This window comes from Dicentrarchus labrax, unplaced genomic scaffold (assembly GCF_905237075.1).
Source record: "Dicentrarchus labrax unplaced genomic scaffold, dlabrax2021, whole genome shotgun sequence".
Lineage (NCBI taxonomy): Eukaryota > Metazoa > Chordata > Actinopteri > Moronidae > Dicentrarchus > Dicentrarchus labrax.
In genome coordinates, this window is record NW_026136716.1 from 6,434,047 (window position 1) to 6,454,734 (window position 20,688).

General features: G+C 40.0%; 1 protein-coding gene across 3 annotated transcripts in view; it reads left to right on the forward strand.

Moving 5' to 3' along the window:
* The window catches only part of LOC127378549 (neural cell adhesion molecule 2-like), a 260,470-nt gene that overhangs the window by 210,467 nt on the left and 29,315 nt on the right, over window positions 1-20,688 (forward strand). For 2 of the 3 annotated variants that reach the window (XM_051427454.1, XM_051427455.1), the window contains exons 8-15: window positions 1,978-2,123; window positions 8,184-8,334; window positions 10,761-10,948; window positions 11,763-11,859; window positions 13,120-13,293; window positions 16,671-16,790; window positions 17,666-17,787; window positions 20,465-20,639. In XM_051427454.1, coding sequence (XP_051283414.1) covers window positions 1,978-2,123; window positions 8,184-8,334; window positions 10,761-10,948; window positions 11,763-11,859; window positions 13,120-13,293; window positions 16,671-16,790; window positions 17,666-17,787; window positions 20,465-20,639 — 1,173 coding nt within the window. The remainder of the gene's footprint in view (window positions 1-1,977; window positions 2,124-8,183; window positions 8,335-10,760; window positions 10,949-11,762; window positions 11,860-13,119; window positions 13,294-16,670; window positions 16,791-17,665; window positions 17,788-20,464; window positions 20,640-20,688) is intronic. The other variant, XM_051427456.1, reaches the window with a different exon arrangement.

A 20,688-nucleotide genomic window follows, 5' to 3' on the forward strand; every position in this document is an offset into this window, starting at 1 on the left:
TTGCATGATGAAGGGCATCTGGGGCAAAACGGCTGCAGATAAGGTGATGATGAAGAACTGGTTCAGACCGGTCTCAGCACTATTAACAGTTTTATCTGTGTATGTGTGTGTGGGTCTGGGCATTGAATGTGTATTTGTCTTGTATTATTGAGTGAAAGTGAAGTTTTAATAGATGTGGATGATCATGTATAAAGCTCCTCACATCTTCCTCTCTGCAGAAACCATCTCAACAAGTCATTTAGTCTCATTAAAGCTTATTTTTCTCACAAGAAAAACTTTTTAATTTCCTAAAACTTGTTCCCGCTGCAGTTTTCTTTCGAGAGTCAGGCTCATTGTTGCACTATAATGAAGAACTTGGTTGTAGATGATGTTCAGAGTAAGCTGGTTTGTTGTGAAGTTGAAATGTTTAAAATTATTAAATCAGGTTAACTTGTTTTAGGAACATTTAAGAACTAAGTTGTTGACTGAATAACTTTTTTTTGTGTTTTTGTTTTTGTTAGTTCTGTTACTGAAATTGTTGTTTATTTTAAAAGCTTAAATCATATTTGTTGAGATTTGGGGCTTATTTTTGTGGGTTTCCATCATACCTATTGAATACAGTAACAGTGTTTTTGTGTTTAGTTTGTATGTTTTAGTGGAGCTGCATTTTACAGTAGATACCTTGTTGATGCTATTTGGTGGAGAAAGTGTGTGAACATATATACTGATATACACTAACTGGCCACTTAATAACACTACAATCTGATATAATCCTGTGCAACAACTTGAATGAATTCTTCTTTCGCAATGCTCTCTTCTAGATATTTCTACTTTGTTTATCTTTGAGGCTTTGTAGTGGGTGGTGTGGTGCTGTACTGGACTATATGATTATGTATGTAAATGGAGTGAACAGTATATTTGGAGGTTTTGTTTTAACTTAATCCTTCAAACAGGATATTTTCACTTTTAGAGAAAAGGATTAAAGGCAAGCTAGAGTTATTATTGCTATCACAGCTCTGTATATAGTGGTTAGGAAAGGCTCTGTTCTTAAAACATTGGTCTGTTCACTGAAGACCCTTGCAGGTAGTAATACGTGTGTGTGTGTGTGTGTGTGTGTGTGTGTGTGTGTGTGTGTGTGTGTGTGTGTGTGTGCATCTGTTTGTATGTTTGTGTGACCCCATGTTTTAACAAGCTCCTGAAACCCCTCGAGATGGCTCCTCCACCCGGAGTTGATCTCCAGATCTCCCCCCGGGCGGTGTTAAAAGCCTCCAGTACAGAAGTCACTATTTTCCCTCCACTTCCCTTTTCCTTCTGGATTTTATGCCATGCTACTTTGCAAGCACCCTGTTAAGGACTTCAGCGCAGTGTGTGTGGGGGAAAAAGAAGCAATCCATGATTCATGTGACATGCTCTGCGCCCTTGACATGCATGGCTTTACAGGGCTTGCTAACAGCATCTTATCAGGAGGAGGCGAACGGGGAGCAGCCCTCCCGACAGCACGCTTTGCAGCGCTCATCGTCTCACTCACTGGAGAGGCGTCCTCCACGACAGAAAAATCTATATTTATGTAAAACAAAAAAAAGTGGAATGCACACTGAAGGAGAGGTTTTGTTCTTAAAAACTTTAGCAAAGTCAGTTTTTGTGTTATCATCTAGGTCAAGGAATCTGCACAAAATGGGCCAGAGGACACGCCTTCCCGCTACGCCAAAACTGTTGAGTACGACTGCGGCGTATAAATGATCTTGGCCTAGACTGTCAGTACCAAAGTCATGCATCAGCTCTGTATTTAAACCTCGTGCCATCGGCTTCATCTCCCCTCCCGTATGAGATAGATCTTTGACAGTTTCTCACCTGCTCACCCTTTTACTTACTCAGTCCACCCTGCTCCCTCACACCTCTCCCCCTCCTTTCAATCTATTCTACTTTACTCACTTATCTAATTATTTTTTCTTTCTCTTATTCACTTCCTCCTCCCCCCTCGTCCTCTGTGGCCTCCAGTCCAGCCCCATATCACCCAGCTGAAAAACGTGACAGCCGTAGAGGGCAGCGCCGCCATGATCTCCTGTGTGGCTGACGGCGAGCCTCTGCCCGACATTTCCTGGAGGAGAGCCAGGGATGGCCAGACCTTCGTTGACGGAGACAAGGTAGAAACTGCCAGAAAGTCCATCTGGCTCTGTGTTTGTGTGCACCATCGTACAGCATGCATGCACAACTACTTACAAGAATGAGAATTTCTGATTTGATTTATTTATGGATCTAGAAAACACACCAGTACAATTAATAACATGTTGAATTAAAAAAACATATTTTCCACATGGTCCAAAATATGTTAATAGTTCGACCAAAACAAGTGATTTCGTTTTTGAGTCATTTTGTATTTCACAGATGTTCAGAAAAAAACATTTGATTAGAGGAAAGTCTGTGTACAAAAGATATTTTATTCATGCTTTCCTGCTGATTTCCCCTGAGATTTACAGTAGTGGAAAAAACATACATACATTTACTCAAGTACTGTACTGCACAAGTTCAAGGTACTTGTACTTGACTTCACTATTTCTATTTTACTTATTTACGTCACTTTATACTTTTATTGTGTGTAACATGTAAGAGGAGGATCTATTATCCGAAATTGAATATAATATTCATAGGTGTGTACAATACAACAAATGCAAAGAATTGTAAAACTAAATTCGGTTGTCAATGTCGGCGTTCATCTCCCTGCTTCTGTGGTGGTCACATGTTGGCATCAGCATCATGAGCTGGGAGCTTATGTGTCTGATTGCTTGAGGCTGATGATCATCAACAAAGGAGTTAAGGTACTTTCAGACAGTGAGTGGTTGCTGCCACTGCCTCTACTGTTTCCAATGTAAACATGGCGACAGCGTGCGTGGTATTTAGTGAGTTCCCAAGATCTCCAAAAATTACCTCAATTCACAGAAGACCACAAAATCATTTAACTGGAGTTACAATTTAAAAATGACTTAAATTGATGTTGCATTAAACTAATTTACAGCAGTACAGATGATATGTTTTTCTTATGTTTCTGTTCTTATAGTGACCATTAATTAATGTCATTGCTTTTATTTATGTTGAAAACATTGGACTATTTGTGCTTATTCTGATTGAGTACTAAAAGAAGTAGCTGACATTAAAAGGTAATTACTTGTATATTTCCTCATAAAAATAAAAGCTGACAATCATTCCCATCTGCCATATATTAAATGTTGCAGTTAGTCATATATTGCTAGCAGTGTGGCTCAGGGCCTGTCTAAAGGCAGATGGTGATTGTATTTACATTCAAGAGTTCACAATTAATCATTTTCTAATGAGTGTAGAGCTGTTATGTTATTTAAAGCAAGACAAAAGTCAACAATACTTCTGTGAATTAGCTTTCTATAACTGATGTACGATACCTCAAAGACGTTTTATAATATGAAAGCTGCCTTCAAAGAAAGCGTGCACATTCACCTTGGTCCATGTTTTTTACAGGGAGTGTTTAAATCTCTCGACTTTGCTGAGATTATTATCTCAAGGGAAATCAGCGCACGCATTTATTTTGATTAGCTCTGAGCACAAAGAAGCAGCAAGAACCTTGAAGTTTTCAGGTCAAACATTAATACTTTTAGTTTGAACTTTGGTCTGTACCTCCCTTTGACTCTGCGACATTATATGTTATCCAACTTAAAAAATGTGAAGATACTAGGCCTCTGTTGTGTATTTTTCTCTCAACATCCATTATTCACTTCCATAAAAACAGCCTCACAAATCACAAATTGATGACGTGCAGCCACATTTTCTTGGAAAAGTAATTATTCTTGAACGAGCTGCCATCAATGTCAAAATTATATGCACTTTCCATCACAGCTTCCCTGGCGAGGGGTTGAAGCTTTCACAGAAGCAGTTAAAAAAAAACAAAGATGGCAGCCGTTCTTTTGCTCGGGAAAAAAAGGTCACCGCAGAGATAAATGAATGTGTGCATTGGCTCGAATCGCTCGGGTTGATAAATCACAGCCGAAAATGAGAGTAAGTGCTTCTCTTTCCACAGCAAATGCAATTATGGAAATGCGTAGTGCAAACCCAACACACCTAAACATACGCAAAGACAAACACGGCTTGTGCAGCACGAGGCGTGATGGATGGCCGTAGTCATTTGGGTTTAAGGCAGGATGTTCCTCTCTCAATTTGCTCTCCAATCTGCATATCCAGCCTGCACACACTCCTCTCTTGTTGAGAGACATTAAGCTTCAAAGGGCGTAGTTTTACTCACTGCATAATGTTGCTTCCATTTTTCTCATTCTTTGTCAACTAACACCTTGACCCTCGGTAAGAGAACATAATGGGATGCAGTTCCTGGAATTTAATTACGAACCGAGGTAGGATCTGAGTCGGGGGTATTGTTTCACTCCTCTGGTATTGTTTCAAGCAAGGTTAGCTGCACTGTAGCTCCTGTTCTACTCATGCATAACACCCAAAGCTGAAGAGCTGCTGACATTAAAAGTCTGTATTCTTGCTTAGGTGATTGTTGACATAATGCAGTGGTTCCCAACCCTTTTCCTTAAGGGACCCCTTTTCTATTATTTCTTAATCTGGCGACCCCTGACTATATATTTCCCTGATATTTCATATTGGGGTAACGTGGTGTATGTGGTTCAATAGAATACAACTTTTAAAGAATGTTTTAACCTTTTCCTGAGCTATTCAGAAGTCAAACTTGGGCGTGTATTTGTGTTGATTTAAACTCTTATCGACCTTAAAAAACAGACTCCCACACCTATTGAGATTATTGGTTTTTTTTCCATTGAATACCTGGTCACAAAAGCAGCATACTGCACTCAAAAATACACAAAAAAATAGATAATAGTAATGTTTAGCCAAGGTTTTGTTGTTCCTTCTCTGAAACCTCGTGAACCCTCCAGGTGGTACAGTAACCATTAAAGTGGTGCAAATACAAAGTGTTGAAGTATAAGCAATGCTCGCCAGAATTAGACTACAGTGTGTTTCCAGCCTCGCTGACATTTACAGCTGACATTTTTAATATCTGAATTCTCAGCATTTGGAATAAAATAACACAGGAAAAGTCTCCATAATCCCATTTGAGAGATTGCATTCCAGATTTGGCTTCACTGTAAATGCACATTCTCGTGTATAAGGTTTTATGGATCAGAGAGGGATAGGATTTCATATATTTTTCTTTTCTCTTTTCATCTCCAGCTGCTCCTCTATTACCTCAACTTTCACTTTCCTTTAATCTCTCTGCTGCCATGTTGGCTACCGCTCACGTGTTTACATTATGTGCAAGTTAGCATGCAGTTGCAGGAACACGCATGTGTCCACAGGCGTGCATGTGACTCGCTGTTGTGTTCACGTCTGGCCGCTTGCCTTGTCGTTAGACAGAGCTGCATATCAAACAGGCTGCGCTTTACGGGCTGAGTTCGTCTCTAGACAGACCCTGTCAGTTGGCAGAGGTGGTGGCGGTGATGGAGGGGGGGGTTAGCGAGTAATTTCCTGACTCAGAAGCTCCCTCCTAGAAGATTTCCTCTCTCCTCCTTGCTCATCAACCCCATTCCTCCTCAGCATTCCTATTCAGCACACACTCTCCCAATCCCATTGACCTCAGCTGGCGAGGCAAACAAGCAAAGTGTGCAGTGGCAGCACAAAGAGACCAGAACCGAGCCCCTAAAAGCCGCTTCACCTCATTGGTTGACAGTATAGCAGCGATAAGAGCAAAGATAAGCAATTCTAAACAGGATAATGCTGAAGCAGTCTACGGGTGACAACATAAAGAGAGTGTGATTCAGAAGAGGGGGCCTCACGGCCGAGGCTTATGAGGCTTAGACACATAATGAGTATTAGCAGAGGCAGGGGGGTGATAGGAGGGCATTGGAAGGGGCTGGATGTGAATTGATTTACTGAGGAAATCTATGTAGGAGGTGTGCAGAATGTGCACACACATACACAGACCGATATCACAGACTTACTTATAAATATGCAAATATACTTAAGTAGATGGGAATGCAGACACACACAAACATACATGCAAGAACTCACCAGTGCAGAGACAATGCTCTGGTCACGTCAAAAGAAAAGAAGTGAAACTACTTCAGAGAAATGATCATTTTTGACAGTGGTAAGAAAAAAAGCTCAGTCAGTTTATGATACTTTAACTTTACTTTAACATTTAAAGAACCCAAGATAGTCACATAATTGTCCAAAGGCAAACAAAATTAACCCAAATTGCAGTTTACGAGGGATTATGTGCCAAACTATCTCTTAGCCCTGACTTTACCTGGTTACCTGGCAACCTCACGGTGACAACAAGAATAAACAAACAAGAAACAACTAGGTAATCAGCAAGCGTTTGAAGTGCTGGTTGGTAGATTTTGTTAAATCGGGACAGAGCAGTTTCCATCTGTTTTCTAAGCTAACAGGAAGCTGGTTCTAGGTTCTTCACCAAGTTAGATGTTTCCCACTAACAAAAACCTCCCAAGGCATTGTGGGTTACCCCTTTGCTAGATAGGCTGACTGGGAGTCTGATTTAACTCTCAGCCTCAGCTTTGTTTTTTTTAAAGTTCTAATTCCTTTATTAGACGCAAACTCACAACACTAAATTGAATGCAATCCTACATTAACCCTCAGGCCTTGAGCTAAATAACCTCTATTTTTACTCTATTAAAACGGTTTATCTAAGCTGACTTAATTGACTAATTAGAAGGTGCAACAATGTGGGAAAAACTCATGTATAACTATACTAAACTACTAATTATAAATATACCTTTGTACGTATATTGTTTTATAGCCACAAAGCTTCTGTGCAGTGTGTCTACTTCTGAACTACTATCCTGATCGTGTTCATATAACGTCCATGTCAGCAGCCCCCTCATAAAAAAGACCTTGTTTTTCTGCAGTGAGAAGCACCAAGTGTCTCCAGTTATACAAGCCGGTCCATTTCAATGTTCCCTAGCGGTGATAGTGCAATCATGGTATGTTCTTGCTATACTTGATAGCCATGTATTTTAGTTCACGAAGGCTTCGAGAGCCCTGGATAGATTGCCATCATGATGTATGCTATGTGCCGTTTGATGGGTACTTATATTGAAAATACCCGACGACACTCTCAGACTCTATGCATAATAAGAACTCCTCCAACTAAAACTGTGTTTCCCATTCATGCCAATGCCGTGTCTGCAAAAAGAGAACGCCAAACCAACTTCTTCATTACACATTTACATGAAGAGGAAACAACGGAGGAAAGAAACATTTTTGTAGCTGGTCTTCGTCATATTTATCATCTGATTTAGTATTTCAAGTTTAAAAGACAGCAAGTAATATTGTTTAAAATGATTTTACCCAGTGTGTCTGACCTTCAAATCTTCTTACAATCAAAAAAAACAAAAAACAAACAAAACCTGCTGCAGCTCTCAGATGCATCATGGACAGGACCTCTGAAAAGTAGTTTCTCCGGGGTGAGAAAGGTTATCTGTTAGGTAACAGTCTCGGGGCTACAGCCATATCGGGTCTGCAACAAGGATGCTCCTGGGCTGTTTTTTCTCATTACGAGTGAATGTCGATTACTGGAATGATAGCCTCGTCTGCTGTAATTGACCCGTTGCTTCAAATTGATACCATCTGTCTTCATACAGATGTAATGACCTTGTAATAAATCGACAGTTTATTGCATTAACCCTGCCTCTGTGTGACAAGTGACAGTGGCCTGCAAGGGGGGTCAAAATGGATCAAGGGGCTGTCATTCAGTCGCAACTACAAAATTGGACGAGGAACTTTCTGTAAATTACTTGGCAATAGGATCAGCCTTTGTCTTTTGTCTTTTTCCTTTTATTTAGCTCCGTGTTCATTCACTTTCATATCTCAATAGACCAATTCTCACTCCAGCTTTACACGATCGTAAGCATGGATGTGGCCTTTTCTTCAAATGTAGCATCACAAATAAATTACCACCAAATTATTCAGTGCTATAATCAATCCCCTCCTGTTTCAGCACCCCAGGTCTGTCTGGTTAGAAAATTATATGTATGCTAAAGCAACTCTTTATTGCCGAAACGTTCCACAAAAAAACCTCACAGCTAGAATGTCTGAACAGAAGAACATCAACTGTGATGATGCGAGTGAGACATTATTTCACAGACATATGGAGCTATTTGTATGTTGATGTCATGCCTAATAATAAGTCCTATATGTGTCTCCAGAGTCAGGACGGACGCTTTGAAGTCCGCGGACGTCACGGCAAGTCGGTGTTGACCATCAGCGGCGTGAGGCTCACCGACTTGGGTCGATTTGACTGCGAAGCACTCAGCAGGATCGGAGGTCATCAGAAGAGCATGTACCTGGACATTGAGTGTGAGTGTGTTTCAGTGCCCTCACACAGCTGTTTCCAGTTATTCCTGCTGATAAGACCACACACACTGTCCTGAGCAGAGGTCTGATCAGGCAACTTAAGTAAAAACACCTGTGTGGTTCTACTGTACTGTACTGTACTGTACTGTTCTACGACTTCTATTACCATTTTGTACATTTAACAAACCCTTTAACTATATTGATAAAAGAGAAGCAACAACCTCACTATTGACACTTGGACAGGAGTTTATTAAGGACATTAAACACTGCTAAGCCCATGAGATGCAAAAAACACCTCGCCGTAATTGTGGAATTGATCCTAAACTGATATTAGAGCAATTTAACATCCAGTTTTCACATATTCTAAAAGTGCATCACACAAAATTACCCCTTAACCACTGAAACTGACCACAAGATTGACTCTTACCTCAGTACAATGCAACGTCATAGATTCTTTTCCTACTGGAAAATGGCAAATAACTTAACAACAATAACAGTTGCAATTAATTAATCAAATAGTTGTATTATCTCTGTGTGTATTATAGGGATGTAAAAGAAGTCAAGGATACATTTCTTTTTATTTATTTTGAACAGACAATAGTGCAAGTGTTAAAGACGAACACTGGTGCATAATATATTGCTCATTAAGTGATTAAAATCCCCAAAAATAATTCAACATCACAGCCTTGGTGTGGTTAACGGCACAGGAAACAAATTCCTGTGGCACTCATAACTGAGTTGTCATGCACAGAGTCATGTTTCTTTGACTTGAACTGGTTCTTTTCTATGTAGCTGCTTTGTTGCATGAGATGTAAACGTTCAAGCAACCAGCTGTGTAACATTGTCTGTGGGCAAAATTAATAAGAGCGTTACTGTATGGAGCCCTGCTCATCTGATATAGATATAATAACCCCAACCACTCCTATTTTAGATCCTTAATGTGAAAATGAAACACAGCAGTCAAATCAGCAACAGGTAAACCCCTGCAGTCTTGTTTAGAGTTTGAAAGTTCAACCATGCTTACTTCTAATAATAATTCTTTTCACACTGGCTGTTTTTCTTTCTGAAGATCATTATATTATTATAAACAACTCACCCCCTCAAAACCTCTGCACCCACTGCACCCCACGCACAGCCTTCAGAAGGGTTAATTAGCGAGAGGATATCATGCATCGCTTTTCGTTTTCCCCCGCTGACAGTTCCCCTACTTCCCAACGAGCGCACCCATTCCTCAGTGCTGGTTGTTTGGGGTTATTCGGGGCGGGCTATCCCCTGCCTAATGAGCTCTGAAGCAAACATTTCCATTTTTGCCTCGAAATGATTAGCTTCATTATGAGAGCGGCTCTGTTGCCAGCAAGAGACCAGTGGAAAGAGTTTTTTTTATTTTTGGTAGTAGTGTTTCCACCTTGAAGCTCAGAGGAACAGCAAAGGGAGAGGGCAGACAAATAAATAAATGTGGAGAGACAGTCAGGAAAAAAATGAACACTCTATCTCTGTCGTCATGTGGAAACCAATTTTCTCCTCCTCTGGCTGAGGTGACTTTTGGGTTCATGGATTCCCTTCAAAACCTGTTTTGCATAGTTTTTGAAAAGTTGACATTCTGGAAAAAAAAGTTTGATGGCATCCTTGTGTAGAAAAAATAAATCTCACATGCATGCACCCACTCTCCAACCATGAAGCAAAGTTGCTGCTGTCATTATACTGTAAACTTGTTTTGCTGGAGCCACAGCTGACAACTCGCTCTCAGACTTGGTTCCCACTCTGCAGAAAGACACAGGCTGTGAGTCTGAGTGTGGCGGGGCTGAGCCAGCCATTGCCACCGAACTAATGAACTCATTTACTAAGTCACTGCAGGCTGCGGGGGGATAACGTGTCCTCGGCTGTGACAGAGAGCCAGGCATCAATCTCTTTAATGGAATCCTGCAAGCGAGCATAAAACAACCATAATGCCTCTCTGACTGAGCTGGGCTGACTGGGCCAAAAGAAATCTGCACGAGAGCTCGCCGCTGCGATCGTCCATTACTGCCCTTCCTATTTGCTGGGGCAAATGAGCTTCTGTTTACATCCTTTATTTTTATTCTTGGGGAGATGATCGTAATGCAGATTCTTCCCTTCCCCAGCATGAGGTGGCTTCAATTAAGTTAAAGTTTTTCTTTTTAACACTGCAGAGGGAGTTTGGGAAGTGTTAATGAAATGCTTTTTCTTCTCCCTTTGAGGAATGTGTGTGTTAAGCCTCAGCAAGTCATTTTTATGTCTTTGATCATCCAGCTCAGCTTCACCTTTGATTTGAGTGTTTAATTGGCTGCCAAAAATTCCAGACCCACCAGCAATTACTCTTTTAGCAATTTAGGTCCTGGTTTAGTGCAAAAAGCTGATTAACCATATAAATGAGGCAAGTGCCTGAGGTAATATCTCCATGTTTTGGACAGATATACCAAAGTTCCTGACCAACCACACCATCTATTACTCATGGGAGGGGAACCCAGTGAACATAAGCTGCGACGTGATGTCCAACCCGCCTGCCACCATGTTGTGGAGGAGAGAGCGCTTCACCATCTCTGCAGAGGGAACCGCCAACACACGGGTGCACAGCGCAGAGGGCAAGTCTGTGCTGGAGGTGGGTAGTGCTGTTGGGGGAAAAAAATTCTTGTCTCGTGCAGGTGAGAGTTGGCAATTAAATACCCCGAGGCGTAATATTAAAAATGAATCCCTTTGTCTGCATTTTATTTGTTTGCAAATGGATTCAGCAGTATTACTGAGGAAAGGCAGTTCCTTATTCACACAACAGGAAACACAAGTTATTATTCAACCTCTCTCTAATCACCCACGACATGTTCTTATATTAAGATGTATTTTTCCTTCTCTTAAGCTTTATATGTCACGTCATGTCATGTGTCTGACTCATGATCTCACTCTTGACAAAACCCCGCCATGCTAAACCCCTTTCAATGGGCAACTTACATTCAATTACCAAACAACTTAACATGGTGGGTGCATCTGTACATAAGGATAAAGCATGTGAACAACAGCAACATCATAAAAACACAAACAGAATCATTAAGGGAAAAACATGTTCGTCAGAAAATGCCCCTCACAGTATGAGTCTGAGACCTTGTCTTACAAAGCAGGAGAAAGTTCACACAACACTTTTCATTGCTCTCCACGATTAGTGCTAAAATTCTTAACTACAGTTCTTAACTGCAAGTAACACCTCTCATATTACACATATCATTTGACCCATTGTTATTAGAAAATACTTGATTCATGATACGTTAAATGTTATTTCTGTGACTTCTGTGAGCATCACAAAAGAACTCCATTCACCACCATTGTCCATGGAAGCAGAAATGAATTACTATTTGCATGAATAACAATACAGATATGTAAGAAATATATTATTTTGTAATAAGCCATTTAACTTCCCATCCTAGGTGACTCCTATGTCCGACAGGGACTTCGGCCGCTACAACTGCACAGCCAGAAACAACATTGGAGTTCGATACCAGGAGTTCATTCTGGCCCAGGCAGGTGAGTGTGCACCCACTATAGTGCTGCCCTTTTACCTGAGCTAATGAAGTTGGTGACTTAATTTCAAGTCCAGATTGTGTGGAGTCAGGAATCCCACACCTTTTGAATCACTGCTCTCACTATGACTCTTAACTGCTTTGTAACCCTCTACCTCTCTACTAATGGCAATAGCCTTATTTGCAATTCTCAGGAAGATAAATTCTACTACAACTCCCAACCCCTATTCAGCCTAGCCTAATCTCAAATAGTGCCAGCTGATTTACCATACCCCTCGCTATTTACTGAAGTACCCCCTAATTTACGGTAGCGCAGGCTAATACACAATAGTGCAGTCCAATTATCTTTAGTGCAGATTGAATTGCTCTGGCTAAGGAGAAAAGTAGTGAGCAAAAAGCTGACCTAATATGTAGTCTTGCAGGAAACAATGTGTTTTGGAAGTTGTTCTGACACTTGCAGTTCTGCACAAACGCACACACACACAAGGAAACACACACACACACACACACACACACACACACACACACAAGGAAACACGCACATACACATTGGTGTAAAAGTTTGAGTCAATAATACAAATATAATATAATAATAATATATAATGACTCAGATGAGAGATGATCTCCAGTGGAAGCTGCAAGAACTAATTTTCATTTCCTGTCTCATTCATGTCTTCTGAGTAAAAACCTCTTGAAATGTCTTTGCATGTGAGTACATTTGTAGTTTGATATAAATAGGCCCACCAGTAAGTACCTGAATTTGAAGTGAAAAACACTGAAAAAATAGCAAACATGTTTGTTTGTTTGCTGAAACAAGTCCAATGACAAATGGGAGATGCAGCAGAGTGATGCACCACCTTACTTTTAATATCAAGTAATTTATGGGAAATTGCTTTCAAGGGTTATAGTTATTAAAGCAATAATTTATATATTTAGGTTGATAATGTGGATGACAGTGATGTAATTGGTAGAAGGCACAGTGAGTACTGTCCGCAGCATTGAAAGTACCTTCATCTTCAGTTTGTTTGTAGCTGTTGCATGACAATAAAGTTTATAATTTAAAAGTAGAGTGGAGTACAGTAGTAGCTCTTTACCTGTACATTGTAGTGCCGTCTTGCTTTCATTCATAAAGGTTTGTGGATTTTCTGATTAACAGAAGCTTCTGAAACCAAGTAAGTGGTTCAGGCAATACCGACCAGCTTTTGAAGAGAAGCAATCCAAATGCTGTGTGTGTTTGACCCACGTCATTATTTTGTCTCTTCAGATGTACCGTCAAATCCATACTCAGTGCGTCTTTCAGCCGTTTCCCAGCGCTTGGCGACCGTCACCTTCATGAAGCCGGACTCGCATGGTGGCGTGCCCATCAGCTACTACCTGGTCCAGTACAAGGAGGTTGGCTCACAGGACTGGAGGGATGTCAAGTCACACAGTGTCCAGAGTGAGTAGCGTTGTAGTCATACCAGTTAAATCAATTTTTTTTATGTATTATGCACTTATTGTGAAAAATGAAAGGAACATCTTCATGCTTTGGAGATGGACACCATTAAGTCCACTTGAACAGATGTCTGTTTCCATCTCCATTTTCTTAAATGCGTCAGATCAATAGAGGAAGAAAGGATTCATTCGTCTGTTCACATGCTCTGCTCTTTGCAAAGGTTTCTTTTTCTCTTTCTATACATATGTGGAGTGGTTAAAAGCAATTATCTAAATATAAATTCCACTTTTTCTGTTCCATGGAACAAAAGCTCACATTGAAAAACCATCACAGAGATCCTTCTGAGTTCATAAACCAAAGATTGTGTATGATTTAGACCATTAAATACAGACCATGGACGCTTTATATTACAGCTGATTATTTTGCAATAAGAACTTGTATTTCAGAACTTTCCAGACAGCCACTGATTTCTATTCATTTTTGTATGTCTGACACTTTTGTCTGTGCACGTTTCTCAGAATTACAATACTATTGACAGGTAACAGTAAGTAAAAATATCCAAATCAATCCCTGTTTAAATTTACATTACCAAATAACAATAATGGGTATAATATTTTAAAAATATTAAAGGTCCAGTGTGTGGGATTCAGTTACATTTCTTGGTGTTGCGAAAAAACACAAACATTTTAATTTTCAGGTGACTAATGTTCTTCCTAATTGTTACACACTGGACCTTTTAAAGGTTACTCAAAATTATCCACAAATCTAACTCTTAATAGTTTTCATTGGAACTACTTTGTACTGAAATTGTCCCTATGAAATTATATTTATTTAACTTAATGTTTACTCACACACTTAAAGCTCAAGTCTGTGAAGAGTTCTTTAAACCATGTGGAATTAAGTGAAAACCAATGGCTGCCTGAAAAATTAGGAAAGAATTAAAGTGTCAAATTCCATCCTAATGCTCAGATAATAGCAATTACTTGTATGCCCAGTCATATAAATAAATACTTTAATGACCCCTCAATAAACAAGGTCTACTATGACGAATAAACATGTACATAGAAATGTTTTTAATTTTGTCACACAGTTCGGAACTCACAGCTTTTATTTATTAGACCAGCGAGGTATGGCCTCATCGTGCCAGATTAACGTCCTATCAGGTGTTGTCCAGCATTTCTGTCTGCCAAAGCCACCACAAATCGAACGACACCAATCAAGCATGAGTAGAAGACATGGCCAAAGCCTCTGCCCTGAGATGTTTTTGGATCATGACGGAACCTCAAACACTTCGCCGGGAGAGTGCCGCAACTCGTCTGAGCCGAAAGAACACGCTCCTCCTCTTCTTATGCTTCACAGCTCCAAATTGATTTCTGAGCCTGTTGGTGGAAAGTACACCATGAGCTGAAGGATGGAAAGATGGATGGATTAATAGAAGATGGAAGCTGGAGGACTAATGTTCGAGTGATAAGCAGGTCTGACAAACCTGAAGGGCTTATCACTAATATCCCTCATTTCAGAGTCAATTACAATATGGAGATGCAGTGAGGTGAATACTAATCAGTAGTAGTATATGTGAAAATATACTGCACTTATAGAGTAAAGACAGGGATATGCATGAAGGAAAAAAGAAAGGGACTAGAATTTGACAAATAAAGCTTGATAGTAAATTTAATTTCCTGCCTGTTTAGTTAAATTTGACCCTGTATTGAAGATTAGGACAAAATATTAAAACTGTGAGCTGAACTAATTACAAACTAGTAAGTGGCATCATATAATCAAAAGCCACTTCAGATACCCTCAGTAGAAGATCCTTATACAATAAACTCTTCAATATAATGAGATGCCTGGACTCGTTTCATTTGAATGCTTTTGCCCAAATTGAAATGTCTGCTTATAGCCTGGAAAGTAAGCCAGCACTGCTGAAAATTGCAAAATTTGTTTTCAGTTCCAGGACTAAAGAACTGCAAAAGCACCTATTACCGTTCAAGTATTTAATTTGTGCAGACTGATAAAAACCACAAGTTTCACTCAAGCTCATTACACTGCCGACTCTCTGCTGCCTTTCTGAATAGTGACGGCTATGTAAAGAGGCTGCGGAATTTAAACAGGAATCTGTACTGTGCTCTGATAATGAGATTTCCTGTTTTCCTCAATAATCGATGTCATTTACAGCATGAATTCAATAGATTACGCTGCTTTCACTATCGCTATGGTTGCAATATCCTTTTTGATAATGACCTCGGATCTCGTGGGATTCACACTCCAGTCTAGTTTTTGGATACTTTGTTTATTAGAATTTATTTTTCGATATTCATATAGGTGAACATAATTTCTTATTTTCCTTAAATGGAATGTTTACACTATTTACAATAATCTTAACTTAATTCTGTTAATTCATAGTATTTTACCAGAGTGCTGCAGCCACTCGGTTTAAGTTATATTATAGGAATACAGCTAAAAATGTTATTCTGCAATGAGCACAGAACAAACTCCAGATTAGAATAAATATCACAAAAACTGCATTGAAAATGTAAAAAGTAATAGATCTGGATAGATTTAGTATAGCTCTGAAATACAGAACATGGTATGTGGACTCTCACACATTATATTCATATGTGATTGTCGAAGAATTAAGGTGACAGTATGCTTCAACCAAAGTACTTACTGGATGGTAGTACAGTGTCTGAAAGCCTAACCTCCTGACAGCACGCTTTTTGCCCAACCTTTTAAGGGTGGTCATTGGAAAAAGCAAGAAAAAATGTTGCTTTCAGAAGTAACTTTACATGAACGAGTTAGTTTGAAACACACTCAATCTTGGCCAATAAGGTCTTTGTTGGCCCCGGTTCATCCAACAGGTGTTGTATGGGTTTAAGGTCAGGCCAGTCAAGTTCTTCCACACCTGGGGAAACCATTTCTTTATACCGTATGTCTGGCTTTGTGCATGAGGAAATCCTCATATGGAAACAGGACATCTCTTCTCAAATATCTCCAAAACTAAAATCTAGTGTTCAGAAGTAGAAGCCCAGAGAAGTTTCTAAATAAAATCAATCTGTTAACATCCTTAACTGACTTATGTCAAGTTTCTTATCAAACAGGTTAATAATAGAGTTGGGACTCGTGTGCCGTGCCACAATCAGGTTTTGTGATTTTCCATTCATCAGGAGTGCATGACAGAAGTGGTTGTTAACCTTGATGACGTATTGAAAATGTGGCAGCTCTACATGTAACCGGCAGTTTATTGTGCTGTTTATTATTATGTGCATTATAATGTCTATACTTACTTGAGAAAGTTGCTGTTTTAGTGATTGGCTCTGCCATCTACGTGATTCACGGCCGGCACACATTTCCAGGTGATATGAACTCTTGTTTCTCTCCAGCGACAGTGGTGCTGACGGGGCTGGAGCCCAACACGACGTATGAAGTTCGAGTGGCAGCTGTCAACGGAAAGGGTCAGGGAGAGTTCAGCCACACGGAGACCTTCCAGACTTTACCCATCCGTAAGTCTTTTCTTCTTTCATGGCACATTCTTCAAAATAAGAGCTTCATTAGGATCCGAACCAGAAGGGATTTTCAGACGTATTTTAATAGCCACTTACATATGTATCCAGTGATAATCACTTGTATTCATTACTACAATGGTGTCATAGCAATTAGACAGAGTTAATTGTTAATATTGGCACATCCTCGTCTGTCACAGATGTTGATGATCGAGTGCAAACTCCAGATTACAGAAACATCTAAACGCAGATAACAGCTATAAAAATGTGGATGAATATGAGAAAGATATTTGAGTCCTGTTTCATTTAATAAAATAAAGTTGTGTGATAGAAAAGCAGACATGCTGCAATTTGAGGTGGTTACAGCCTCCTCGTATTTCAGTGATATGTATCCAGATTATTGGAGCTACCAATAGATCCTGTCAAATTTGTGTCTTGATGTAAAACTGCTGCATTAAAAATTATATACTGCAGGGGTTTCATGATAAGCATTTTATATATTCTGGCAATCTGGCACAGCAGGATTGTAGTAAATCTGGGCAAGGCCATAGAAAAAGTATTTCCACTGTTAATATTATACAGCAGTTCAGCTACTGAGAAGGAATGTTGGAAAGAAGACCCAATTAGTAAAATACAGTGAATAATAAGAAGCTCCAGTCAACATTAGTTATAGCCAGGCAGTGGGAGTTGCCTTGTAATATGAATTTAATTCAGCTTAAAACCGTCTCTCTCCTTGTACTGCATCCTTATCTCATATCTCACATTGCCACCTGCTCCCCTCCTCGGGAATGCACACACAGCCACACACTCTCATCCTCTCACAGAAAAAAGACACATTGTTTTGCTCAAGCTTCCTCCCTGCATGTCTCCCTCAGGAGAGCCGAGTCCACCGGCGGTCCACGGGCAGAGAGGAATGGGCAAGGCTTACAGACTGGGGCTGGTCAAGCAGGACGATGGAGGGATGCCCATCGTGGAGTACATAGTGAAGTACAAGACTGTGAGTAACTTAGAGTCTGTTGTGCGTAACATTTAGGAGGATCTATTGGCAGAAATGGAATATAATATTCATCACTATGTTTTAATTGCACCAACATGTTTCTACAGTAGCACAGAATGGACAAACCAAACACTGGCTTGAGATAGTGCCTTTTGTGTTTTTCCGCAAATTTCACAGCAACTATAGTTTTTTCTTTGCGCTTGGTTCTGTCAAGGGCTTTCAGTTGTGGGACAATCTGCAATCTCACCGCTGGATGCCACAAAATCCTACACGCTGGTCCTTTAATCAAGTCTCGACAACTTAGTTTGAGTTGAGTTCAAGCCAAGACAGGATAAAGTTAGAAAGAAAAGGATAAGAAAAGAAAAAGGAGGGAAACAGAGTGTTAAACCCTTAATCTTCAAATGATCTACAAGGATGAATCATCGACTGAACGTGTGAACGTATGACAATATTCTCTATGTTTCTTTGTGTCAAGACCAAAGCCAACTATTAATTGATAATTGATAATTGATTGATAAGTATTTGTATAAGTAATAGTATCTGATTTGTCTTATTCCTCTGTGCCATGGAGCTCCATTGTTGTCAAAAAACACATTAATGAGTTGCATTGTTACATGTTTCTTTATTGCAGTGGTTATTAAACTTTTTCTGGTGTGCCAAAAAAAAGTTCATGACCAACACTTACTGATTAGTAATCATTAACAAGGATTGGGGAACCAAAACTAATAAAAAAGAATTCAGGTGTAATTTCAGTGAAAAGGTCTGTGCAATAGCATCAGCAAACTCGTTTGTTTATTTCCCCTACATAAAACATACTCATACTGTTCCCTTGGTCATCCATGCCTCACCTGCAGTGGCTCTGTGCCCCACCGTTGGAAAACGACTGCTTTATTGCAATTAACGTGGGAACTGTAGTATATTTCAGTCCCACATACACCATCCTGCTGCTGTAAATACTTATTAGTGCATTATTGTATTAATCTGCAGCTGAAAATAATCCCCAACAGATGCACATTTTACTCTTACTGGAGAAAAAAGCCCAGCTGTTTCAGGAAAATAAGTTTGCCTTTCTTAAAGATTAAATTTTACATGTGTTCCTCCAAAGATTTCCATCTTAGGGAGGAACCAGTGGGCTTGAAAGAGTAGTGTCTGAAAGTATTCAGAGAAGCATACACACATTGTTGGTTCTGTCCTTTTCACTATATCATATGTTGAAAATGATAAAGATTAGAAGAAGACAGAACATATCATACCAATGAGTTCAATATTCCACTACTCCGAATAAAGCCAGGCCGCCACTTACAACGCTTTTAAAAGAGGAGCTTACAATTCAAAGCACACATTTTCTTTAATTTGGAAGTATGCAATTTTGTCTCACATAAAAGACACCAAAACACCTCACAATCATAGATTTTCCTTTGTGTTTGACACAATAGCGACACAGGATGCAACACTAGGAATGCATTTTCCTACCAATGGAGTGCGTGTGACTCACAAGCTTAATAGGTTCCTGTCGATTGAGTTGAGTGGGTGCGTTGGTGGCAAAATGAATAATGTTCTGCTTGAGAATCTCCATTTTTCTATCCTTGTGTCACTTACAATTCATGTTTTAAATGAGAGTACACACAAGCTCTCAGAATTCACTCATCCATTTAAGTAGTTGATTTTTTGTGTGTAAAATAGCAAAAAGCAGCTTAAACTCACAAGATAAGGCTAGCGAGTGAGATGAAGCCAGGAAGGAGAATAGATGGCACTCGTACAAGAACTCACCACAGGACTAAGTGGATTTGAGCTGGTCCAAATCTCCTATCTCCCCAGTGCTAATGTGTAGCCATTTCTCTGTCTCATTGAAAAAGTGACAATGATTTTGAATAATACTTTCCATGCTGTGGAAAACAGGCTGAGGAAGTCTCTGAGAGGCTTTTGAAGGCCGAGCAGGAAGCCAGCTTCACACCCCAGTAATCTCACGGCCTTGTCTGGCATCAGGAACACAAAACTGCTCCATCATGGAGGAGCATGCAGAGGGGATGAACTTGCAGACAGACTACACTTGAATCTGCACCCACACAGACACATCATAGTCACCTGGCCACAAGTGTTACATACATTTGCACCTCAGACCTTGAATTTATAAAAGCCGATTTTGAAATCTGTCCTCTTACATTGAGAGGAAAAGGTGCCAAGGAGGCAATGATGGCAAGCAGACAGTACATTTGGCATGCTCTCAATGTATAGCTCGCAGCCTGACTCTTCACTTTCCAGTCCTTTGTTTGCACTTGTTCTCGAGACGAAGAGAAATCAAGGAAGCAAGGAAAGAAAGGAAGAGTGATATAAGGAAGCAGAAATGAGAGAAAAGGCTGCAGCCACAAAGGAACAGAAAGGTATCTGAGAACTTGTGTGAACGTGATGAAAAACAGAGGATTACCCTTTCTCTTTACTTATGCAAGTGCATCTGCGTAGGCGTTTTACAACTGCAACTCAATTTCTGACTGCGGTAACTCTCCAAATCCCCAGATTAAAAACACACAGGGTAAGCTGTTGTTTATCACATAAAACAACGCTTCCTCAGCTCTCCTTTGATGCTCGCAGACAAAAATGAAACGTAGGGCACTGATTAAAGTTATGTATGCTTTTTTTTTACATTGCTCTCCTATCCTCCCCTCTTCTCTCCTTTCAGGATAAAGAGGAACAGTGGATGACCAAGCTAGTTCCAGGGGCAAACGATTTTGCAATGCTGCAGCCGCTGCAGTGGAACACGAGATATGAAGTGGAGATCACAGCGCGCAACGTCAAGGGTCTGTCGGAGCCCACCTTCTATCAGTTCTTCATGCCACAGAAACCTGACATTACAGGTAAAACCATGATAAAAGAAAGCTTTGTGCTGTAATTTACCTCTTTAAT